A 20,921-nucleotide genomic window follows, 5' to 3' on the forward strand; every position below is an offset into this window, starting at 1 on the left:
CGCAGACATGGGGAGAATGTGCGCACTCCGCACAGACAGTGACCCAAGCCGGGAATCGAACCGAATCCCTGGCGCTGTCAGGCAGCAGCGCTAACCCACCACGCCACCCAGTAAAGTCCTCATCTACCAAAACCCCTATTTGCTGGCTCCTTCTCTGTCCCCCACTCCCCCACACCACAATCTCTCCTCGAATCGCCACGGCAACGAGGAGCTTCAGATGGCAAACCTCTCAAAATGGCAAATTACAAATTGTCCATTAGGCAAAGCTTCCAAATGGAAACTCCACAAATCTTACCTTGGTTGATATTTCCGCCATCAGATTTCGCAGGTTGGGGTCGACAAATTCTACAGGATCCCCTTCAAACTCAATTTTACCCAGAATTGTTCCCTGTGAAGAAAGGTTGTTGTTTTAATAAATGCCTGAATTGGTTCGAGGGATAACTCGCTCACTAGGATTTCAAAACGGCCGCCAGGCTGGTTACCTTATCCCGGACGATCTTTGTCAGCATTCTGGTGTCTATTCCGTAAAGGGCTGGGATCTGTTCAAGGAGAAAACACATTCCATGAAACAACAGGTTCTTAACAGCACCGAGGGCAATCTCTGTATTTCCATCTTCATTCCAAGTTTTCCCCATCAATTACTCAATTTGAAATGTCACCCATAATAAACGCTGCCAGCTGGGATAGGAACAATCTATCTCTTCAAGAACACTGGGCAAAATCTCAGTAGAGTACTGTTTAAAATTTCATACAGTCCGAACCCTCAGCTCCCTGGTTTAGACACTGTGTTCTCAGCCGTTCAAAGCTGGAGCATCTCAAGGTTCCTGTTACACACACAATCTAGTTAGATCTTGCTGACCAGGGAAATCTCAAGCTTTTGGGTTAGGCACACAGTGTCAAAAGGTCATTCATTGAACTTTCATAGAGAATCCTACAATGCAGAAGGAGACCATTCAGCCCATCGAGTCTGCACCGACCACCCAGGCCCTATCCCCACAACCCCAGGCATTTATCCCAGCTGGTCCCCTTGACACTGAGGGGCAATTTAGCAAGGCCAATCCACCTAATCTGCACATCTTTGGATTGTGGGAGGAAACTGGAGGACATTCTCAATGCAGACACAGGGAGAATGTGCAAACTCCCCACAGACAGTGACCCAGGCCGGGAATCGAACCCAGGTCCCTGGTGAATGTGAGGTAGCAGTGCTAACCACTGTGCCACCGTGTTGCCCAGAAAGGCTCACAAAGTGGGGCACTTTCAGCCTGGCAGTGTTTTAGATACTTCTGATACTTCAGTGGGCATTTGGATGGTGATAGCTATTGAGTGAGGACAGGACTGAGCTCGACTGCTCCCCAGAGTTGAACACCCCAATGCTCACCCAGGATGGCCAATGACCACTTGGACAATTTATTACAGGTCAACCAGCAAGACTATAAGTAGCCCAGCATAGAGTCATTGGCCACCAGACACATGGGAAAACAAAACGCTGACAATTCCTAACTTTATCAGTATCCTTTGGCAAATTCCGCAGGGACAAAGAAAATAAAGTCTTTGCGAGTCTCAAAACTCCCAGCGAGCCTAACCTTCCCCGAGGCTCACTACAGGCCACAGGAGAGGATTCCCAGCAATCCCTCCAATATGTCCACTCAACTTTGGGAGAGGAAAATCTTCCAATAGCTCTGCTTCCAGGTAATGGGATTACACCAAAAAGAAGGTGGTAAAATCTTTGGTCCTGCCCCACAATCCAGAAACCAGTGGCTATTTTGCCCCTCAGTGACACGGCGCACTGGTTTGCAGTCACACATGACTTGTGTGTCATGGTTATCTCCATTGCGTGTCTCTGTCTGTCTCTGTGCATAGTTGCTAGGTCACCAGGGTCTCCGGGATGCCTATATGGACACTGAGGGAAGGAAGGGTTGGCACTGATCATAATCTTCCAAGCCTCCTTCGAGGATTGGAGGAACGCAGATGCAGGAATAGATGGATTAGATGCAGGAAGGATGTTCCTGAGATCCAGAACCAGGGGGTCACAGTCTGAGGATACTGTGTAGGCCATTTAGAACTGAAATGAGGAGAAATTTCTTCATCCAGAAATGGTGGAATTCACTACCACAGAAAGCAGTTGAGGCCAAAACAGTGTCTGTTTTCAAGGATCAGTTGGATATAGCTCTTGGGGTGAAGCGAATCAAAGGGTATGGAGGGAAAGGCAGGAACAGGCCTCTGAGTTGGACAATCAGCCATGATCATTATGAGTGGTGGAACAGGCTGAAGGACTGAATGGCCTCTAGTTTCTATATTTCTAAGAGGGGTGTAAGGGTAAACCCAGTAAATACAAGCCAATCAGTTTAACCTCAGTGCAGGGAAACCGGTTAGAAACAATACGAGACAAAATATAACAATTATAAAAAATAACAAGGGTGGAATCATTCAGAAGAAAACAATATTCCTTCCAGGCAAACTTGATTGAGAGTGTGATGAAGAGTAAGGATTGACGAGTGTTTCTTGTGATGTGTACAGAGCCCCAAAAGGCTGTCAATGAAATGCCACACAATAAACTGGGCAGCAAAGATGAGGCCTCGGATACAAAAGTAAGTCATGTTTACGGGAAGCAGGGTAGTGAATAACAGTTCCTTTCCACGCAGGATGGGGTGGTATTCCCTAGGGATCTGCACCAAGGCCAGTACTTCCCCTGATCGATATCAACAATCTAGATTTGGTTGATCAGGGCACAATTTCCAAATTTGCACAAAGCTTGGCTACTGCAAGGAGGATGATGGTAAACGTCAACATAGACAGCCGACTGGGGGGACAAGCAGCAAATTTAATATGAAATGTAATATGCGCAGTGGCTGATTTTGGTTACGGTAGCACAGTGGGTTAGCACTGCTGCTTCACAGCTCCAGGGTCCTGGGTTCGATTCCCGGCTCGGGTCACTGTCTGCGTGGAGGTTGCACATTCTCCTCATGTCTGCGTGGGTTTCCTCCAGGTGCTCCGGTTCCCTCCCACCGTCCCAAGATGTTTGGGTTAGGTTGATTGGCCGTGCTAAGAAATTGCCCCTTAGTGTCCAGGGATGTGTAGGTTACAGGGGTTGGTGGGTATAATATGTAGGGATTTGGAGGGGGGAGGGCCTGGGTGGGATTGTGTTCGGTGCAGACGCGATGGGCCGAATGGCCTCTTTCTGCACTGTAGGATTCTATGATCTAATGAGGAGAGGCCAGTGTAAGATAAAGGCCTGAATTTTACCGGCACGCCCACTCACGGCTCATAAGATTGCACCCGGTGTCCAATGGTGGTCTGCCAGCCTCGCCCACCCCGATTTCAGGGTGGGCGTGCCAGTAAAATCAGGACCAAAGACTACCATTCTGCAGAGGGCACAGAAACAGAGAGATCCTGGGAATGTGGGCAGGAATTGCTGCAACTGGCAGGGCAAATTAGTTCAAATACACTCTCTATAAACCAAAACACAGGGTACGAAGGCAAGGGACCCTTGCTTTCTCTGATTTATATAAACCATTTAGAGAAGGGCAAAAATCTCCAAATTTACAGATGAAACTGAGGTGGGGAGAATAGTGAATTGCGAGGGTGATGGTGAGCAAATTCAGAGGGACATGGACAACGGCCAAGTGGGCAGTTACCCGGCCAATGAATTTTAATGCAGCCAAACATGAGCTGATTTTGGCAGACGAAACACGGGGAGACCGTACAGACTCAATGGTACAACTCTGAGGGAGTACAGGAGCAGAGGGACCTCGGGGTTCAACCGCATCATTCTCTGAAAGGCGGCCAGGTTAAGTCGGAGCGGTTGTTAAGAAGGATTCTTGGGTTCATAAACGGAGGGACTGGGGCAAACATAAGAACATAAGAAATAGGAGCAGGAGTAGGCCATCTAGCCCTTCGAGCCTGCCCCGCCATTCAATAAGATCATGGCTGATCTGTTGTGGCTCAGTTCCACTTTCCCGCCCTCTCCCCATAACCCTTAATCCCCTCTCTTATCAAGAACCCATCAACCCGCTTCTTAAAAATATTTAGCGAGGCAGCCTCCACCACTTCAACGGGCAGAGAATTCCAGAGATTCACCACCCTTTGAGTGAAGAAGTTCCTCCTCAACTCCGTTCTAAACCGCCCCCCCTTTATCTTGAGGCTGTGCCCCCTAGTCCTACTGTCTTTTTTGAGCAGGAAGAGTCTCTCCACCTCTATCCTATCCATCACGTTTCCCTTCCGCCCGCCACAGGGATCGTAGCGAGCGAGGGGCTGACCACGGAAAGGTCTGTCGACCTCAAACGGGATTTTCGGGGCGACCGCAGCTGGAACATCCCGCCCATAGAGTATAAAAGCAAGGAAGTGAAGCCCCACCTCAATAAACCATTCAGAGTATTGTGTTCAGTCCTGGGCACCTTATCTCAGGAAGGATGTTAGAGCCCTAGAGAGGGAGAGTGTAAAGGAGGTTCACTAGAATGATACCAGGAATGAGGAATTTTAGATACAAGGAAATACTAGAGGAATTGAGCTTATTCTCCTTGGAGCAGGAGAAGGTTAAGAGGTGACCTTACTGGAGTGTTCAAAATTGTGAACACATTTGACAGGGTGAAGAAGGATATCCTGTTTCCACTAATTGGTATGTCAGTGACGAGGGGGGTCACAATTTCAAGATGGTCAGCGAGAGAGTGAGCTGCGGAGAGAACGCTTCACTCGGAGTTGTTGGGATTGGGAGCATGCTGCCTGGGAGAGTGGTGGAGGTGGATTCCATCGGAGGCTTCAAAAGAGAACTGGATACCTGTTTGAAAGTGATGAACTTAGAGAGTTATGGAGATAAGGCTGGAGAACGGGACTATCTGGGCAGCTCTTTTGGTGGCCGGCACAGAAACAATGGGCAGAATGGCCTCCTTCAGTGCTGTAAAACTCTATGATTCTGAGTTGTGAATGACGTGTCTAGCTGAGTCTGGCCTCAGCTGGGGGGTTGGGTCAGATTGTGGACTTTGGGATGGAGGTGTAGGTTTTAGACAGGGATGAAGATAGGATTTATAGGAGTGGTTCTGGGATGAGGCACTCCAGGTGTGTAGAAACTAGAACTCCTGTCCTTAGGAATGAGAGGGATCAGAGAAGGTTTGATAGCAGTGTTTATAATCACGATAGATCCAGACAGAATAAACAGAGAGAACCTGTTCTCTCTGGGCACGGGGACAAGGACTAGAGGACAAATACAGAATAATTGGTGGACGTACTGAAGATGGCACGAGAAACCTTTGTTCGTTACAGAAAGTGGTTGGGATCCAGAATGCACAGAGTGTGGCAGAGACAGATTTAACTTGGAGCTTTCACAAATAAATTGGACTCACGATGGGTTACTGGGGAAGAGTTGAGGGGATGGGAGTGGGTGAGTTGCTCTTGCAGAAAGCTGGCATTGACTGGATTGGCTGAATGGCCTCCTGCTGTGCTGTACCCATTCTGAGTTGGCCTGCGGATCCAATAGAGGTCAGCGTTGTAGGATTGAACCCTTATTTAGTTAGCTAATAATAAAGCAATACTTCACACATGATCTCCTCTACACACTGAAGAGGTGGCACAAGCTCCCTTCTCCAATAAACAAATTCTCATCATTCTTCGCCCTCCTCCTAAGTTGATGCCTCCAGTTACTGACTGACCGAGCAGGGAACTTGTTTGGGAAACACAGGAGAAATGTTCAGAGTTAAAGCCGTACTGTACCACTTCCAAAGAAGTGACTGGGGACAGTTTCTTCAAGGTCCTCAGGGATGCTTTATAAAATCTGTACTCTACTAACAAGGGGTGGGGGGAACGGAGTAGCAATTTACCTTTTCTTCATTTAACCACTCCCCAAGAGATTTGACCGAGTTCCAGTGACTGTAGTCATGGCTATAATCCTGCACTAGTAATCCGGAAACCTAGAAATAACAGAACAACACGTTATCCAAAAACATTTGGTGCTCATGTCTCTGTCACGTCCTACCATGAATCCTTATGTTTATCACGGTCAGCATTTTCCACTCCAGAAACCCAAAAGAATGAATCACAGCCTTCCCCAAGACTACTGCCAAGAGTAAAGCTCCTTCAAACTCTGCCATCAAATACTCCCAGGGGGTTGGAACAAAACTTCTCCATCAGCATGTCCATTAGGGAAGGAAATCGGCTGTCCTTACCTGGTCTGGCCTACCTGGGACTCTGCAATGTGCCCTCCAAGGACAACCAGGGACGGGCAATAAATGTTGGCCAGCCAGCGATGCCCATGTCCCACAAATGAATAAGAAAGTATGTGTCACTTTGGTCACTGGAGACCGACAACAATGGCAGCGTCTACAGACAGAACAAGGCAGAGTCTTGAGCTTCAGACAATAATAGGTGAATGTGCGTAGAGAGAGAAGAAAGGGGAACGGGAGTTCACTGTCACTGCCTCATCCAGTCAGGAAGTGCAGTATTTACTGCATTATCATCCTTGCTCAAGTGAAAATATTACATGCCCTTTTCCTGCTTCTCTCAGTAACCAGAAGCATGAGGTGATGGCACCTAAACTAACTACTCACAGCTCTTTCTTTTCATTCTTTTGTGGGACACGGGCATTGCTGCTGGGACAGCCTCTATTACCCACCCCTAACTGGGCAGATGAGAGTCAACCACATTGCTGTGATTCTGGAGTCACATATCGGCCAGACTGGGTAAGGACGGCAGATTTCCCTCCCTAAAGGCTATTGGTGAACCAGATATGACAATCGACAATGGTTTCATGGTCACCAGTAGATTTTTAATTGGGAACGGGTTGATGAGTTATGGGGAGAAGGCAGGAAAATGGGGATGAGGAGCCAATCAGTCATGATCAAATGGCAAAGTGGATTCAATGGGCTGAATGGCCTCATTTTGCTCCTATATCTTATGAACTTATGTGCACCTGGCAAGCTTGATTTCTTCCACAACTCTGAGGGGAATAGACACTGCGTTCACCCTGCGCACAACTCCACTCATATCGGGTGTCCGTACCACGAGCTGGACTAAAGCTGGATGTAGGGAGTGGGCGATGGGGAGAAGGGAGGGAGAGAGGGAGAGAGGGAGAGAGGGAGAGAGGGAGAGAGGGGAGAAGGGAGGGAGGGAGGGAGGGAGGGAGGGAGGGAGAGAGGGAGAGAGGGAGGGAGGGGAGAAGGGAGGGAGGGAGGGAGAGAGGGAGAGAGGGAGAGAGGGAGGGAGGGAGGGAGGGAGGGAGGGAGAGAGGAGAGAAGGGAGGGAGGGAGGGAGGGAGGGAGGGAGAGAGGGAGAGAGGGAGAGAGGGAGGGAGGGAGGGAGAGAGGAGAGAAGGGAGGGAGGGAGGGAGGGAGGGAGGGAGGGAGAGAGGGAGGGAGGGAGGGAGAGAGGGAGGGAGAGAGGGAGGGAGGGAGAAGGGAGGGAGGGAGGGAGGGAGGGAGGGAGAGGGAGAAGGGAGGGGGAGAAGGAGGGAGGGAGGCTATCCAGATACCCTTCAAGTATGGCACCTGGATCTCCAACCCCGTGAGGTAACGGCAGGGAGGGCAACTTCTCAGCACAAATCCGTCTGAGCAGTGAAACCATCCTCCAACCAAGCGGAAAACACTCAGCCTCCCACCAACAAACTTTGGTTCAGAATGGACAATCCCACATCCAGTCGGCACGGTTTCTCTATCTCCACTCTTCTCAAACTTTGACTCTAACCTCAGTCACCGTTTTGTGTAGCAGGTTTTTCTCTCAGCAGCGAATAATTGAATCCGATCAGACGCCTGCCCACTTACCAAGTACCCGTTCACGGCTAACAAACATTACCTGGATAAATTCCGACTCAACATATTTCATTAAGCCCAACTCGTCCAATTTCTTTGTGTCTGGCACCCCGTAATTTCCTGCCATGGGAGATGTGAGAGCCAGGATTTGCCCTCTGTAGCTTGGGTCTGTTAGTGTCTCAGGGTAACTAGAATATTAAAGAAAAACAGGAGAAATCTTTGCAAGTACCTTCACTCATTGCAATTCTTACAAAGTGACGTTAATATTGGCACACAATAAACTGAAAATCCATGTACCTGTTTGTGGGGAATGAAAGAATTGGGTTTCACCTTCTTATAATAAAAACATTCCTTCCCATTTTGAGGAATGCGCCAATTTTTTTTATTCATTCGAGGGACGTGGGGCGCTGCTGGTTGGCCAGCATTTATTGCCCATCCCTAGCTGCCCTTGGAGGGCAGCTGAGAGTCAACCACACAGCTCTGGAGTCACATGTAGGTAGGAATGGCAGATTTCCTTTCCTAAAGGACATTGTGAAACCATTGTTGGAAAAACCCAACTGGTTCACTAATCACCAGTAGATTCTTAATTCCAGAATTTTTTTATTGAGTTCAAATTCCACCATCTGCCGTGGCAGGATTCGAACCCGGGTCCCCAGAATATTAGCTGGGTTTCTGAATTAATAGTCTAGCGATAATACCGTGAGGCCATCGCCTCCCCTTTTCGCTCTGTTTGACAATGTGGTGACAGGGCCTGTGTTTGCGTCCATCCTGGGAGCTTCGAATCTCAATGGTGTTGCTGTGGGAGATCTCGAGTAGGCTGATGTCCAACCTAAGCTTGCACAATGTCTCCTCACTGGCTGGGGGAGAGGCACCGTCACTGAATTCCAGCAACATCCAGACAGTTCACACAACCAGGGCACCAAGCCAAAGGAATCGGGGGGGAAATTCCCCATTGGTTGAAGTCAGACCGGCACAATGGAAGATGGGCTTGACTTCTCAGTTTCAGGACATGACCACGAGAGTTCCTCAGGGCCGTGTCCTCGACCCAACCGCCTACAACTACCTCACCAATGATTCTCCCTCCAATGTAAGCTCAGAAGTGGATGGCACAATGGTGGCAGCACGGTGGCACAGTGGTTAGCACGGATGCCTCACAGTGTCAGGGACCCGGGTTCGACTCCGGGCTTGGGTGGCTGCCTGTGTGGAGTTTGCACATTCTCCTCGTGTCTGCGGGGGTTTCCTTCGGGCGCTCCGGTTTTCTCCCACAAAGACGGGTTAGGTTGTTTGGCCGTGCTGAATTGACCCTAGTTTCGGGGGATTAGCAGGGTACGTATATGGGGTTATGGAACTAGGGTGGGATTGCTGCCAGTACAGGCTCAATAAGACCACTAAATATAAGAGCAGAATTAGGCCATTCGGCCCATTCAGTCATGGCTGATATGATTCTTATCTCCTGCCTTCTCCCCGTAACCCTCGATCCTGTTTTGACCAAGAATCTATCTCCGTCTTAAAGATACTTAGTGACCTGGTCACCACACCTCTGTGACAGTCAGTTCCACAAATTAACCACCCGCTGGCTGACAAAATTCCTCCCCCTCTCAGTTTAACTGGAGGGTTCCTTCACTCTGAATTTGTGCCTTCAAGTTCCAGTCTCTCCCACTGGTGGAAACCTCCTCTCCACGTCCACTCTATCCAGGCTCTCTCAGTACTCTGTAAGTTTCAATTAGACCCCTGCCTCGTCCTTCTAAACTCCATGGAGTTTAAACCCAGGCTCCTCAACAACCCCTCACATGACAAAGCTTTCACTCCTGGGAATGTTCTTGTGAACTTGAGCTGCAGTGGTTCCAAAAGGCAACTCACCATCACCTTCACAAGGACAACTAAGGATGGACAATAAATGTTGATCTTGCCAGAGACTCTGATATCCCGTGGATACAAAAAAAATGTCCTCTTTATAGAATTGGATTAGGAGGACTCCCAATTGTAAGAATTTGCATTTCGAGCCCAGTTCAGGTACAGCAGGAGCTACACAGCCCCAACATACACAGGAACCAACCCTCGGATGAAATGGGACATTTTATTACTTCCCATATTGTCCCCTGCAGCCTCCAAAAGAAATGACCAACTTCGTGCCATAACTGGAGGCATCATTAAGCTCATCTCCACAGAAATTAATTGACAACGTCCAAAGATATCATGTTGAAGCAACAGATCAGAGCAGACACGCATGCCATCTGGAACTAGTGAGAGAGGGGGCTCTGCCAGTATCCGTGTGGTAGAATGGTCAGCGAGAACTGCACCGAGAGCGTGATTCTTTCTGAAGATGGTTAGGTCTCATTTAAAGACCAATCGGGGGTGGCCACTATGAAGGATATACATTCGCCTGGGTTTCAAAGAACAAAGGAAATTATAGCACAGGAACAGGCCCTTTGGCCCTCGAAGCCTGCACCAACCAGGCTGCCCGACTTAACTAAAGCCCCCTACCCTACCATATCCCTCTCTTCCCATCCTATTCATATATTTGTCATGATGCACCTTAAAACTCACTACCATATCTGCTCCCACTGCATCCCCTCCCCCAGCAACAAGTTCCAGGCATCCACCACCCTCTGTGTAAAAAATCTGCCTCGTACATCTCCTTTAAACCTTACCTCTCACACCTTAAACCTGTGTCCCCTAGTAATTAACTCTTCCACCCTGGGAAAAAGCTTCTGATTATCCACTCTGTCCATGCCTCTCATAATCTTGTAGACTTCTATCAAGTCGCCCCTCAACATCTGTCGCTCCAGTGAGAACAAACCAAGTTTCTCCAACCTCTCCTCATACCTAAAGCTCTCCATACCAGGCAACATCCTGGTAAATCTTTTCTGTACCCTCTCCAAAGCTTCTACATCCTGGTAGTGTGATGACCAGAATTGAACACTAAGTTCCAAGTGTGGCCTAACTAAGGTTCTATAAAGCTGCAACATGATTTGCCAATTTTTAAATTCAATACCCTGGCCAATGAAGGCAAGCATGCCGTATGCCTTCTTAACTACCTTCTCCACTGGCATTGACACTTTCAGTGACCTGTGTACCTGTGCACCCAGATCCCTTTGCCTGTCAATACTCTTAAGGGTTCTGCCATTTACTGTATATTTCCTATCTGTATTAAACCTTCCAAAATGTATTACCACACATTTGTCCAGATTAAACTCCATCTGCCATCTCTCTGCCTAAGTCTCCAACCGATCTATATCCTGCTGTATCCTCTGATAGACCTCATCGCTATCTGCAAATCCACCAATCTTTGTGGCATCTGCAGACTTACTTATCAATCCAGTTACATTTTCCTCCAAATTATTTGTATATATTACAAACAGCAAAGGTCCCAGCACCGATCCCACTTATCACAGCTCTCCATTCAGAAACACACCCTTCCACTGCTACCCTCTGTCTTCTTTGACTGACCCAGTTTTGTATCCACTTTGCCAGTTCACCTCTGATCCCATGCACCTTCACCTTCTGCACCAGTCTGCCATGAGGGACCTTGTCAAAGGCCTTACTGAAGTCCATGTAGACAACATCCACTGCCCTACCCTCATCAATCATCTTTGTCACTTCCTCAAAAAACTCGATTCAGTTAGTGAGACACGACCTCCCCTTCACAAAACCATGTTGCCTCTCACTAATACATCCACTTATTCCCAAGTGGGAATAAATCCTGTCTCAAAGAATCCTCTCCAATAATTTCCCTACCACTGACGGAAGGCTCATCGCCTTTTCCTGTGGGTGCTCCGGTTTCATCCCACAGTCCAAAGATGTGCAGGTCAGGCCATGGTAAATGTGTGGGGTTATGGGGATTGGGGAGAGAGAGGGGGGGACCTGGGTGGGAACTCTTTCAGGAGGTTGGTGCAGACTCGATGGGCTGAATGGCCTCTTTCTGCACCGTAGGGATTCTGTGGTTATATCTAGATTAGGGAGCTGGTTTTAACAGATAAACATAGAACACAACTATTGTTCTCCCCACCCAAGGTCCCCAGTGAAAGAGTAACCTTCGATTATAACTCTGTATCTGCAGGTCACGTCACAGAGCAGCCCTTCAATTAAAACCTGCCAGCGGGGGAGCCCGTACTGTCAGCCAGGCTGTGATTTACCACTCAGCCTGTTCCAGCTTTGCAATCCGGGAAAAGCCACCACGTGCCTCGGGCAGGGAAATGAAACGTAAAACACAAACTGTCCCGTTACGTTAAAAGCAAGTGGCAGAAAAGATCATTCTCGGACTGAGAAAGCAGAAGCCTAGTGCACTGCACTCACCCAACCAATCCCGTGTTGAATACCACCTCCCCTGCAGTTGATCGAGGATACCCAAACGACACTCCTTTCATTTTCGTTCCATCGTCAAGGATCACCTGTGCCGTCTGTGCCTGCGGGAAGTCAAACATCTCGGTTAGTCTGTGCATAATGTACGGGACAAGATACCACCAGTCTAGGGTCTGTGCGGAGTCTGCACATTCCCCCCGTGTCTGCGTGGGTTTCCGCCGGGTGCTCCGGTTTCCTCCTACAGTCCAAAGATGTGCAGGTTAGATGGATTGGCCGTGCTAAAACTGTTTCTCAATGCCTAAAGCTGTGTAGGTTCGGGGAATTAGCGGGGTTGAGTTTTTTTATTATGGGAAGTGGGTGTCACTGTCTGGGCAGGTATTTATTGCCCACCCCGAGGGTATTTTAGAATCAACCACATTGCTGTGGCTCTGGAGTCACATGTAGACCAGACCAGATAAGGACAGCAGATTTCCCTCCCTAAAGGACGTTAGTGAACCAGGTGGGTTTTTTAGAACATGAACAGTGGTTTCATGGTTATCAGCAGATTCTTAAATCCAGATTTTTAATGATTTCAAATCTTACTATTTTCTCTGGTGGGATTTGAACCTGGGTCCCCAGGCCATTGCCCTGGGTCTCTTCATTACTAGCCCAGCGACAATCCCACTATGCCACTGCCTCCCCATTAGGTCTGGGGATGGGTTTAGGTAAGATGCTCTTTAAGAGAGTTGGTGCAGACACGATGGGCTGAATGGCCTCTTTCTGTACTATAGGGATTCTATGGATATCACCTAGTGTAGTGCCAAGGAACACTTGTTGATGGCAGGTTTGGTTCCTGGCTGGTTTAGCCCATTGCAAATGGACCAATGCACCCACATTGATTCCTGTACACTGAACCTGTTAAAAACTGCTGGTATATAAACATCAAGTTTAAAGTTTATTTATTAGTGTCACAAATAGGCTTACGTTAACACTGCAATGAAGCTACTGTGAAACCACATAGAACCCTACAGTGCAGAAAGAGGCCCTTCGGCCCATCGAGTCTGCACTGAACACGATCCCACCCAGGCCCCACCCACATATCCCTACATGTCATACCCACTAATCCCACAAGCCTACGCATTAAGGGGCAATTTCTTAGCACGGCCAATCAACCTAACCCGCACATCTTTGGACTGTGGGAGGAAACCGGAGCATCCAGAGGAAACCCACACAGACACGAGGAGAATGTGCAAACTCCACACAGACAGTGACCCGAGCCGGGAATCGAACCCAGGGCCCTGGAGCTGTGAAGCAGCAGTGCTAACCACTGTGCTACCGTGCCGCCCTAGTTGCCACTAGTTGCCACACCTTGGCACTTGTTGGGGTACACTGAGGGTGAATTTAGCATGGCCAATGTACCCTAACCAGCACATCTTTCAGACTGTGGGAGGAAATCGGAGCACCCAGAGGAAACCCACACAGACACGGGGAGAATGTGCAAACTCCACACAGACAGACAGTCACTCAAGCCGGGAATCGAACAGGAGCTGGAGTGTGACAACTAGAGGATTTTCACAGTAACTTCATTGCAGTGTTAATGTAAACCTACTAATAAATAAACTCAAAATTTAAACTTAAACACTCCCTTACTTCCTTCAACAACCCAAGAGTGTGCATTCCATTGGGAAGAGGTGACCATTTTGAGAGCAGTCAATATTTTTAAATAGCTCCTCTTTATCTATTTTTATCCGATTCAACATCTATACCACCACTCCCCGACTATAACATCGCAGCATTCTTTTCTTTGGAAGATGCAAAGTACTCGCCATTGCTCTCTGCCCTTACAAGAAAATATCCTCAAACCCGACCATCCTTCATCAATTTAAACAAGTAGAGGGGATTTTTGAATTCCTTACTGTTCTATTCTCACTGAGCCTCTCTGATTTGTCTTTCCAGTTCCAGGAGTTCTACACTTGGTTATGGTCCAAAACAGACATTTATTATAAAGGTTCCTTTTCGTCTTTGTGTCATTAGTCGTCCAAGGTGCTCCAGCCTTATTTCTTTGCTCTGTACCCAAACTCACTCCTCTTTCAACGTTCCCCCTCGATCATATACTCCCAATCTGTGATTCACCTGGAAATCATAAAATCCCTACAGAACAGAAGGAGGCCAGTCTGCCCATCAAGTCTGCACCAACTCTGACACAATATCTTACCCAGGCCCTCTTCCTATCCTATACCTACAACCCACTTACAGGGCAGTACAATGAGGCAGCACAGTGGTTAGCACTGCTGCCTCACAGCGCCAGGAACCCCGGTTCGATTCCCGGTTTGGATCTCTGTTTGTGTGGAGTTTGCACGTTCTCCCGGTGTCTGCATGGGTTTCCTTCGGGTGCTCCAGCTCCCCCCCCACTGTCCAAAAGACGTGCTGGTTAGATACATTGGCCGTGCTAAATTCTCCCTCAGTGTACCCGAACAGGCGCCAAAGTGTGGCGACTCAGGGATTTTCACAGTAACTTCATTGCAGTGTTAATGTAAGCCTACTTGTGACACTAATAAATAAATTTTGACCACGGCCAATCCATCTAACCTACATCTTCAGACGCTGGGCAGATTTCCATTCAACTCACTGGAATACGTCCTCTTCAAATTTACCCTCACCCTTTTCCACAACTACTCCAAACTCTATGATATTATGATCATTATTTCCTAAATGATCTCCCTAAGAAACATGCTCGATCTCGATCCAGCATTGTTTCCTTTCATGTTAGGATGGTAAAATACTGATATTTATATAAAATAAGCTGGAGTTCCCTTTCACATTAGCCCTCATCTTTTTCCAAAATGTTTCTCCCGCTGTTTGTCTAACATTCTCATGCCTTTTTTTGTCATTGAGTCATTATAGCACTGGGAGGCCATTCACCCAGTGTCTGTGCTTGCTCTCTGTAGAGTTAAACTAATCAGTCCCTTTCACTTGATCCATCTCCATACTCCCAAACGTTCATTTTTCTCAAGCATCCATCCAATTTTCCTTTGGCAGTATTGATCGTGGACTCAGTTCCAATACCCTGGTAATCAGCTCATTCCAGATCACTGTTACTCGCTGGTTGGAAAGGCACTTCTACACACTGCATTGTGGCCAAAACCTTAAAATCAGCCCACTGACACTGTCCACACTTCCCGCTGCCTCGGCAAAGCAGCCAGAGTAATTAAGGACCCCACGCAACCTGGACATTCTCTCTTCCACCTTTTCTTTCATCGGGGAAAAGTCTGAGGTCACGTACCAACTGACTGAAGAACAGCTTCTTCCCTGCTGCCGTCAGACTTCTGAATGGACCTACCTCGCACTAAGCTGATCTTTCTCTACACCCTCGCTATGACTGTAACACTACATTCCGCACTCTCTCCTTTCCTTCTCTATGTACGGTATGCTTTGTCTGTGTAGCGCACAAGAAACAATACTTTTCACTGAATACCAATACATGTGACAATAATAAATCAAATCAAATCAAACCTGGTCCACATATCACCATTTAACAGGAACAGCTTTTCCTTGTTTATCTCATCGAACCCTGTCATAATCTTATACACCACCAATCTCCCAACAACCCCAGCTTCTCCAACCTAACATTGCTGCTGTAATTCCTCATTCCCGGGACCATGCTGGCAAATCCCTACTGCTGCTTTCCGAAGACCCTCACATCCTTTCTACAACGTGCTGTCCAGAACAGGGCGTGGTGGCTGCGATCTAACCCCACCCCCGCCTGGTTCATCACAGACGCAAATCCCATAATGGCCTCGTCAGGAACGGGGATTTGAACCAGCGGTTGGGGGGGTTGGAGTGGTGGTTACACAGGTGCCCTCTGACCCCAGGGGTTAGAAGGTCATAGATCACAGGATCATAGACCATCAAATCCTTACAGTGAAGAAGGAGGCCATTCAGCCCATCGAATCTGAACTGACAACAATCCCCTCCAGGCCCTATCTCCACACCCCAACGTATTTACCCTGCTACTCCCCCTGACACTGAGGGGCAGTTTAGCATGACCACTTCACCCAACCCATACATCTTTTAGACTGTGGGAGGAAACCGGAGTACCCGGAGGAAACCCACGCAGAAACGGGGAGAATGTGCAAACTCCACACAGACAGTGAGCCAAGCTGGGAATCGAACCCGGGTCCCTGGCACTGTGAGGCAGCAATGCTAACCTCTGAGTCACTGTATTGCTCCACAAGTTGAGGGGCAAGGTTGGGTATACTGCCCTCTAGCATCTTGGCAGTGCAAGGGGCACTGCTGGACATCTTGGCAGTGTCAAGGGGGCTCTGGCAGGAGGGGTAACCCTCCTCCATTGAGATGGGCGGGTCCCTTTATGGGAGGGTGAGGAAGGGGGGACTGCCCCCAATGTCTGCAAGGGGGGTAGGGGGTGAAATGGCTGAGCAAGGGGAGAGTGGCCATGATACTTAATAGATGGGGAGGATGGTCACCCTGATGTTTGTGGGGAAAGGGGTCCCCAGTGTGGGGGTGGGACGAACTGTGTATTAAACAGATCAGGAAACTCTTTAAAGGTGGCACCTGCCTTTATGAAGTCCAAGATGCCATGTGCATTGGTAATTATTCTTTTGAAATACCCTGCCACCTTCAAACAGGAATTCCCAGCTCCCTCTTCGGAATTTGTGATAACCCCCCACCCCGCCCCCGGACTTGCATGGGGAATCACCGATTGGATTCCCTGTAGGACTCGCTGAATATGAGCTCCCTGAGGATTGATAATTAACTCCCCAGGTGGAGCTGGTATACCGAGCCCGGTATAAAGCAGGACCCCGAGAGGGTCCACTGTCCTGGTTGGGACATGTTTATTTTCATTTTGTGCAATAAAGCAGTGTTCCCTTACAGCCAATTCCTAAAGCTTATTTCTTAGTCACAAGTAAGGCTTATATTAACAGTGCAATGAAGTCACTGTGAAATTCCCCTCGTCACCACAGTCCGGCGCCTGTTCGGGTCAATGCACCTAACCAGCACGTCTTTCAGACTGTGGGAGGAAACCGGAGCACCCGGAGGAGACTCCGCACAGACAGTGAGCCAAGCTGGGCACTCTGAGGCAGCAATGCAAACCCACTGTATCACAAACAAAGTGGAGAGCCTCTCTGGGCTCGATTCATAGAGAAAAAGGAGGCAAAAAGATTCATAATCTCCCAACACGAAGAGTCAATTCGCCATGGCCAATCCACCTAACCTGTACATCTTTGGAGTGTGGGAGGAAACCGGAACTTCCGGAGGGAAACCCACGCAGGCATGGGGAGAATGTGCAAACTCTACACAGTGACCCAAGCCGGGAATTGAACCCGGGTCCCTGGCGCTGTGAGACAGCAGTGCTAACCACTCTGCCACCCCGCTCTTATCCACCTCATCGACTGCCCGTAGTATTTTGCTTATATCTTGGCTTCTGTCTTCATAATGCTCGGGTGGAATTCTGTCGGACGTGCCTGGCAGCCCCCTCTCAGGCCAATACTTACCTTGCTGGAGTGTGGGACTCAGAACTGAATTTAATTTCCACATTTTTGTAACCCACTTTTCTCACCTTGAAGGTTAAGAGGGAGGTGAGGTCATCACAGCCGGTCAGATAGCGATCGCTCCTTATAAATCAGCTCTTCCTCCTAACACTTCTCCCACGGCTTCAGGGGCCGGTATTTTTCCGCTCCCGTTCCAATCGGGAGAGTTTGGCCATGAAAGCAGGAATATCCATTGGGAAGGCCAAAGTCTGTTTCATGTTGATGGTCCTCTTTGTGTTGGGGATTAGCAGGGTAAATAAGTGGGGTTACGGGGATAGGGCCTGGGTGGGATTGTTATTGGAGCAGGATCGATGAACCGAATGGCCTCCTTCCGCACTGCAGGGATTCTATGAAACTTGCTACTCAACCTGATGACGAGACCTCCAGGTCTGAAATGTTAGCTCTGTCCTGTCTCTCCGCTTCAGAATCACACAGTGCCAAAGAGTTCCTTCAGCCCATCGAGTCTGCACAACATGTGAGAAACCTGGGCCCTCCTAATTCTATTTCATACAATCATCGAATCCCTACGGTGCAGAAGGAGGCCGTTTGGCCCATCGAAAGAATGTGAGGCATCCCACCTTCACCACCCTCCCAGGCAGCGCATTCCAAACCATCACCACCCTCCCAGGCAGCGCATTCCAAACCATCACCACCCTCTGGGTATTAAAGTTTTTCCTCACATCCCCCCTAAACCTCCTGCCCCTCACCTTGAACTTATGTCCCTTTGTGACTGACCCTTCAGCCAAGAGGAATCTCTTACCCACCCTGTCCATGTCTCTCACAATCTTGTACACATCGGTCAGGTCACCCCTCAGTCTTCTCTGCTCCAGAGAAAACAACCCAAACTTACCCAACCTCACTTCATAACATAAATGTTCCACCCCAGGCAGCAACCTGGTGAATCTCCTATGTACCCCCTCCTGTGCAATCACATCCTTCCTATAATGCGGTGACCACAACTGCACACAACACTCTTATCTGTGGCTTCACCAAACTTTTATACATCTCCAACATGACTTCCCTGCTTTTGTATAGGCAATTGTCCCATATGCCATTTTTACCACCCCACAAACATACCCTGCCGTCTCAGAGGTCGGTGGACAAACCCACCAAAGTCCCTTTGTTCCTCAGAACACCCTACTGTCATGTCATTCATTGAATACTTTTTTTTAATCAAATTACTCTTTCCAAAGTAACCCCTTCACACTTTTCAGGGTTAAATTGCATCTGCCACTTTTCTCTCATTTCACCATCCCGCCTAGATCTTCTCGTAACACAAGACACTCTGCCCCCCTCGGCCAATCTTTGTGTCATCTGCAAACTTATTCAAAATACACCCCAACATAGTCAGCTATGCTGTTTATATAAATGATGAATAAAAAGAGGACCCAACACTGTGGTTCCATCACTGGACACTGGCTTCCAGTCACTAAAGCAGCATTCTGTCAACACCCTCTGCCTCCTACAACTGAATCAATTTTGAACCCACTTTATCAAATTACCCAGTATCCCACGTGAATTTACCTTTATAAACCTCCCATGTGGGTCCTTGTCAAAGGCTTTGCTGAAATCCATATACACTACATCGACTGCACTACCCTCATCCACACATCTGGTCTCCACTCCAAAAAATTCTATCAGGTTTGTTAGGCATGGCGGCTCTCTGACAAAGCCATGCTGACTATCCCCGATCAAGCTGTGCCTCTCCAAGTGGAGACAGGTGCTCTCCTTCAGAATTTTCTCCAATAGTTTCCCTACCACTGACATGAGACTCACTGGTCTGTAGTTCCCTGGTTTATCTCTACAATCTTTCTTAAACAGTGAGCGGAGACACATTAGCCACATTCTCCTGTCCTCTGACACCTCCCCCTTTCTCACAGGAGCCTGGGACAGAGTTCAGCCAGACCTGGAGATCTGTTCACTTTTTAAGCTTGCCTACACTGTCACCCCTGCTTTCAATTTGCTGATGAATGTTGCAGTTCCTCTCCCTGAGTTCCATACCTTCATCCTCATTCTCCTGAGTGAAGACAGATGTGATGTATTTAGTCAACACTCTACTGATGCCCTCTGGCTCCATCCACAGATTTCCCCTTAGTCCCTAATGAGTCCTACTCTACCCCTGGTTATCCTCTTCCCATTAATATACTTAAAGAGTAGCTTGGGATTTTCCCTAATTTTACCAGTCAGAGCTTTCTCATATCACCTCTCTGTTTTGCTAAATGCTTTTTTAAGCTCCACACTGCACTTTCTGTGCTCCGCTAATGTCTCACTAATTTGATCCCCTAGTACCCATTAAAAGCCACTCTTTTCCTTCTCATTGTATCTTGAATATCTCTGGTCAGTCATGGTGTGGAGATGCCGGTGTTGGACTGGGGTAAACACAGTAAGAAGTCTCACAACACCAGGTTAGAGTCCAACAGGTTTAGTTGGTAGCAAACACCACTAGCTTTCGGAGTTTGCCCCTTCATCAGGTGAGTGGGGAGTTCTGATCTCAAACGGAGCATATAAAGTGTCTTAACTTCATTGCAGTGTGAATAACTTGTGACACTCATAAATAAACTTTAAACTTAATCCCTTTTCATTTATATATAAAATAGTGCCTCTTCCCCAACTTCTTCTACCACATACAGATGCTATCCATCTGGACCGGGAGTCTTTTCCTATCTACGTTTGATTAATTTATCAATTATTTCTATCTTCAATGCTATTACAGCTTTTTTGATCTATATTTCTCATGCCGTGTCCACCACATTGTTCTCTCTGGGAGATGCTGAAGCCAGATAAATATTTAATACTTCCACTATATCGGTGAGTGCCTCTTCCTTAATGGCTCTATCCCTCCGACCCCCTCATTCTAGTGAGCCTGCACTGCACCATCTTCAAGGCCATATGTCCCTCCTGAAACGTAGCGTCCAGAATTGAGCGCAACGTTGTAAATGGGGTCTGACCAGAGCTTTATAAAAACAGTCACATTCATAAAATCATAAAATTCCTACTGTGTGAATAAGGCCGTTCGGCCCAAAAAAATCTGCACCAACCAACTAGGCCCTAACTTCTTAACCCCTGCTATTTGCCCTGCTGGTTCCCCTGACACTAAGGGGCAATTTAACATGGCCAATCCACCTAATTCACACATCTTTGAAGTGTGGGAGGAAAGCAGAGTACCCGGAGAAAACCCACGCTGACACAGGGAGAATGTGCAAACTCCCCACAGACAGTGACCCAATACTGGAATCAAGCCTGGATCCCTGGAGCTGTGAGACAGCAGTGCTAACCACTGTGCCACCGCGCCCACCCCCCACCCCTCCCATATTCCAGCTGTCCAAACAAAGGCAATACTCCATTCACAACACAACAA

General features: G+C 48.1%; 1 protein-coding gene across 1 annotated transcript in view; it reads right to left on the reverse strand.

The window, feature by feature from the left end:
* Window positions 1-20,921, reverse strand: part of cps1 (carbamoyl-phosphate synthase 1, mitochondrial) — a 100,441-nt gene that overhangs the window by 71,368 nt on the left and 8,152 nt on the right. The window contains 5 exon segments of the mRNA XM_080198494.1: window positions 296-388; window positions 483-539; window positions 5,811-5,900; window positions 7,777-7,921; window positions 12,030-12,139. Of these exon segments, the coding sequence (XP_080054620.1) occupies window positions 296-388; window positions 483-539; window positions 5,811-5,900; window positions 7,777-7,921; window positions 12,030-12,139 (495 nt within the window).

Source organism: Carcharhinus amblyrhynchos, chromosome 11 (assembly GCF_965287045.1).
Source record: "Carcharhinus amblyrhynchos chromosome 11, sCarAmb.v2.hapA, whole genome shotgun sequence".
NCBI lineage: Eukaryota > Metazoa > Chordata > Chondrichthyes > Carcharhiniformes > Carcharhinidae > Carcharhinus > Carcharhinus amblyrhynchos.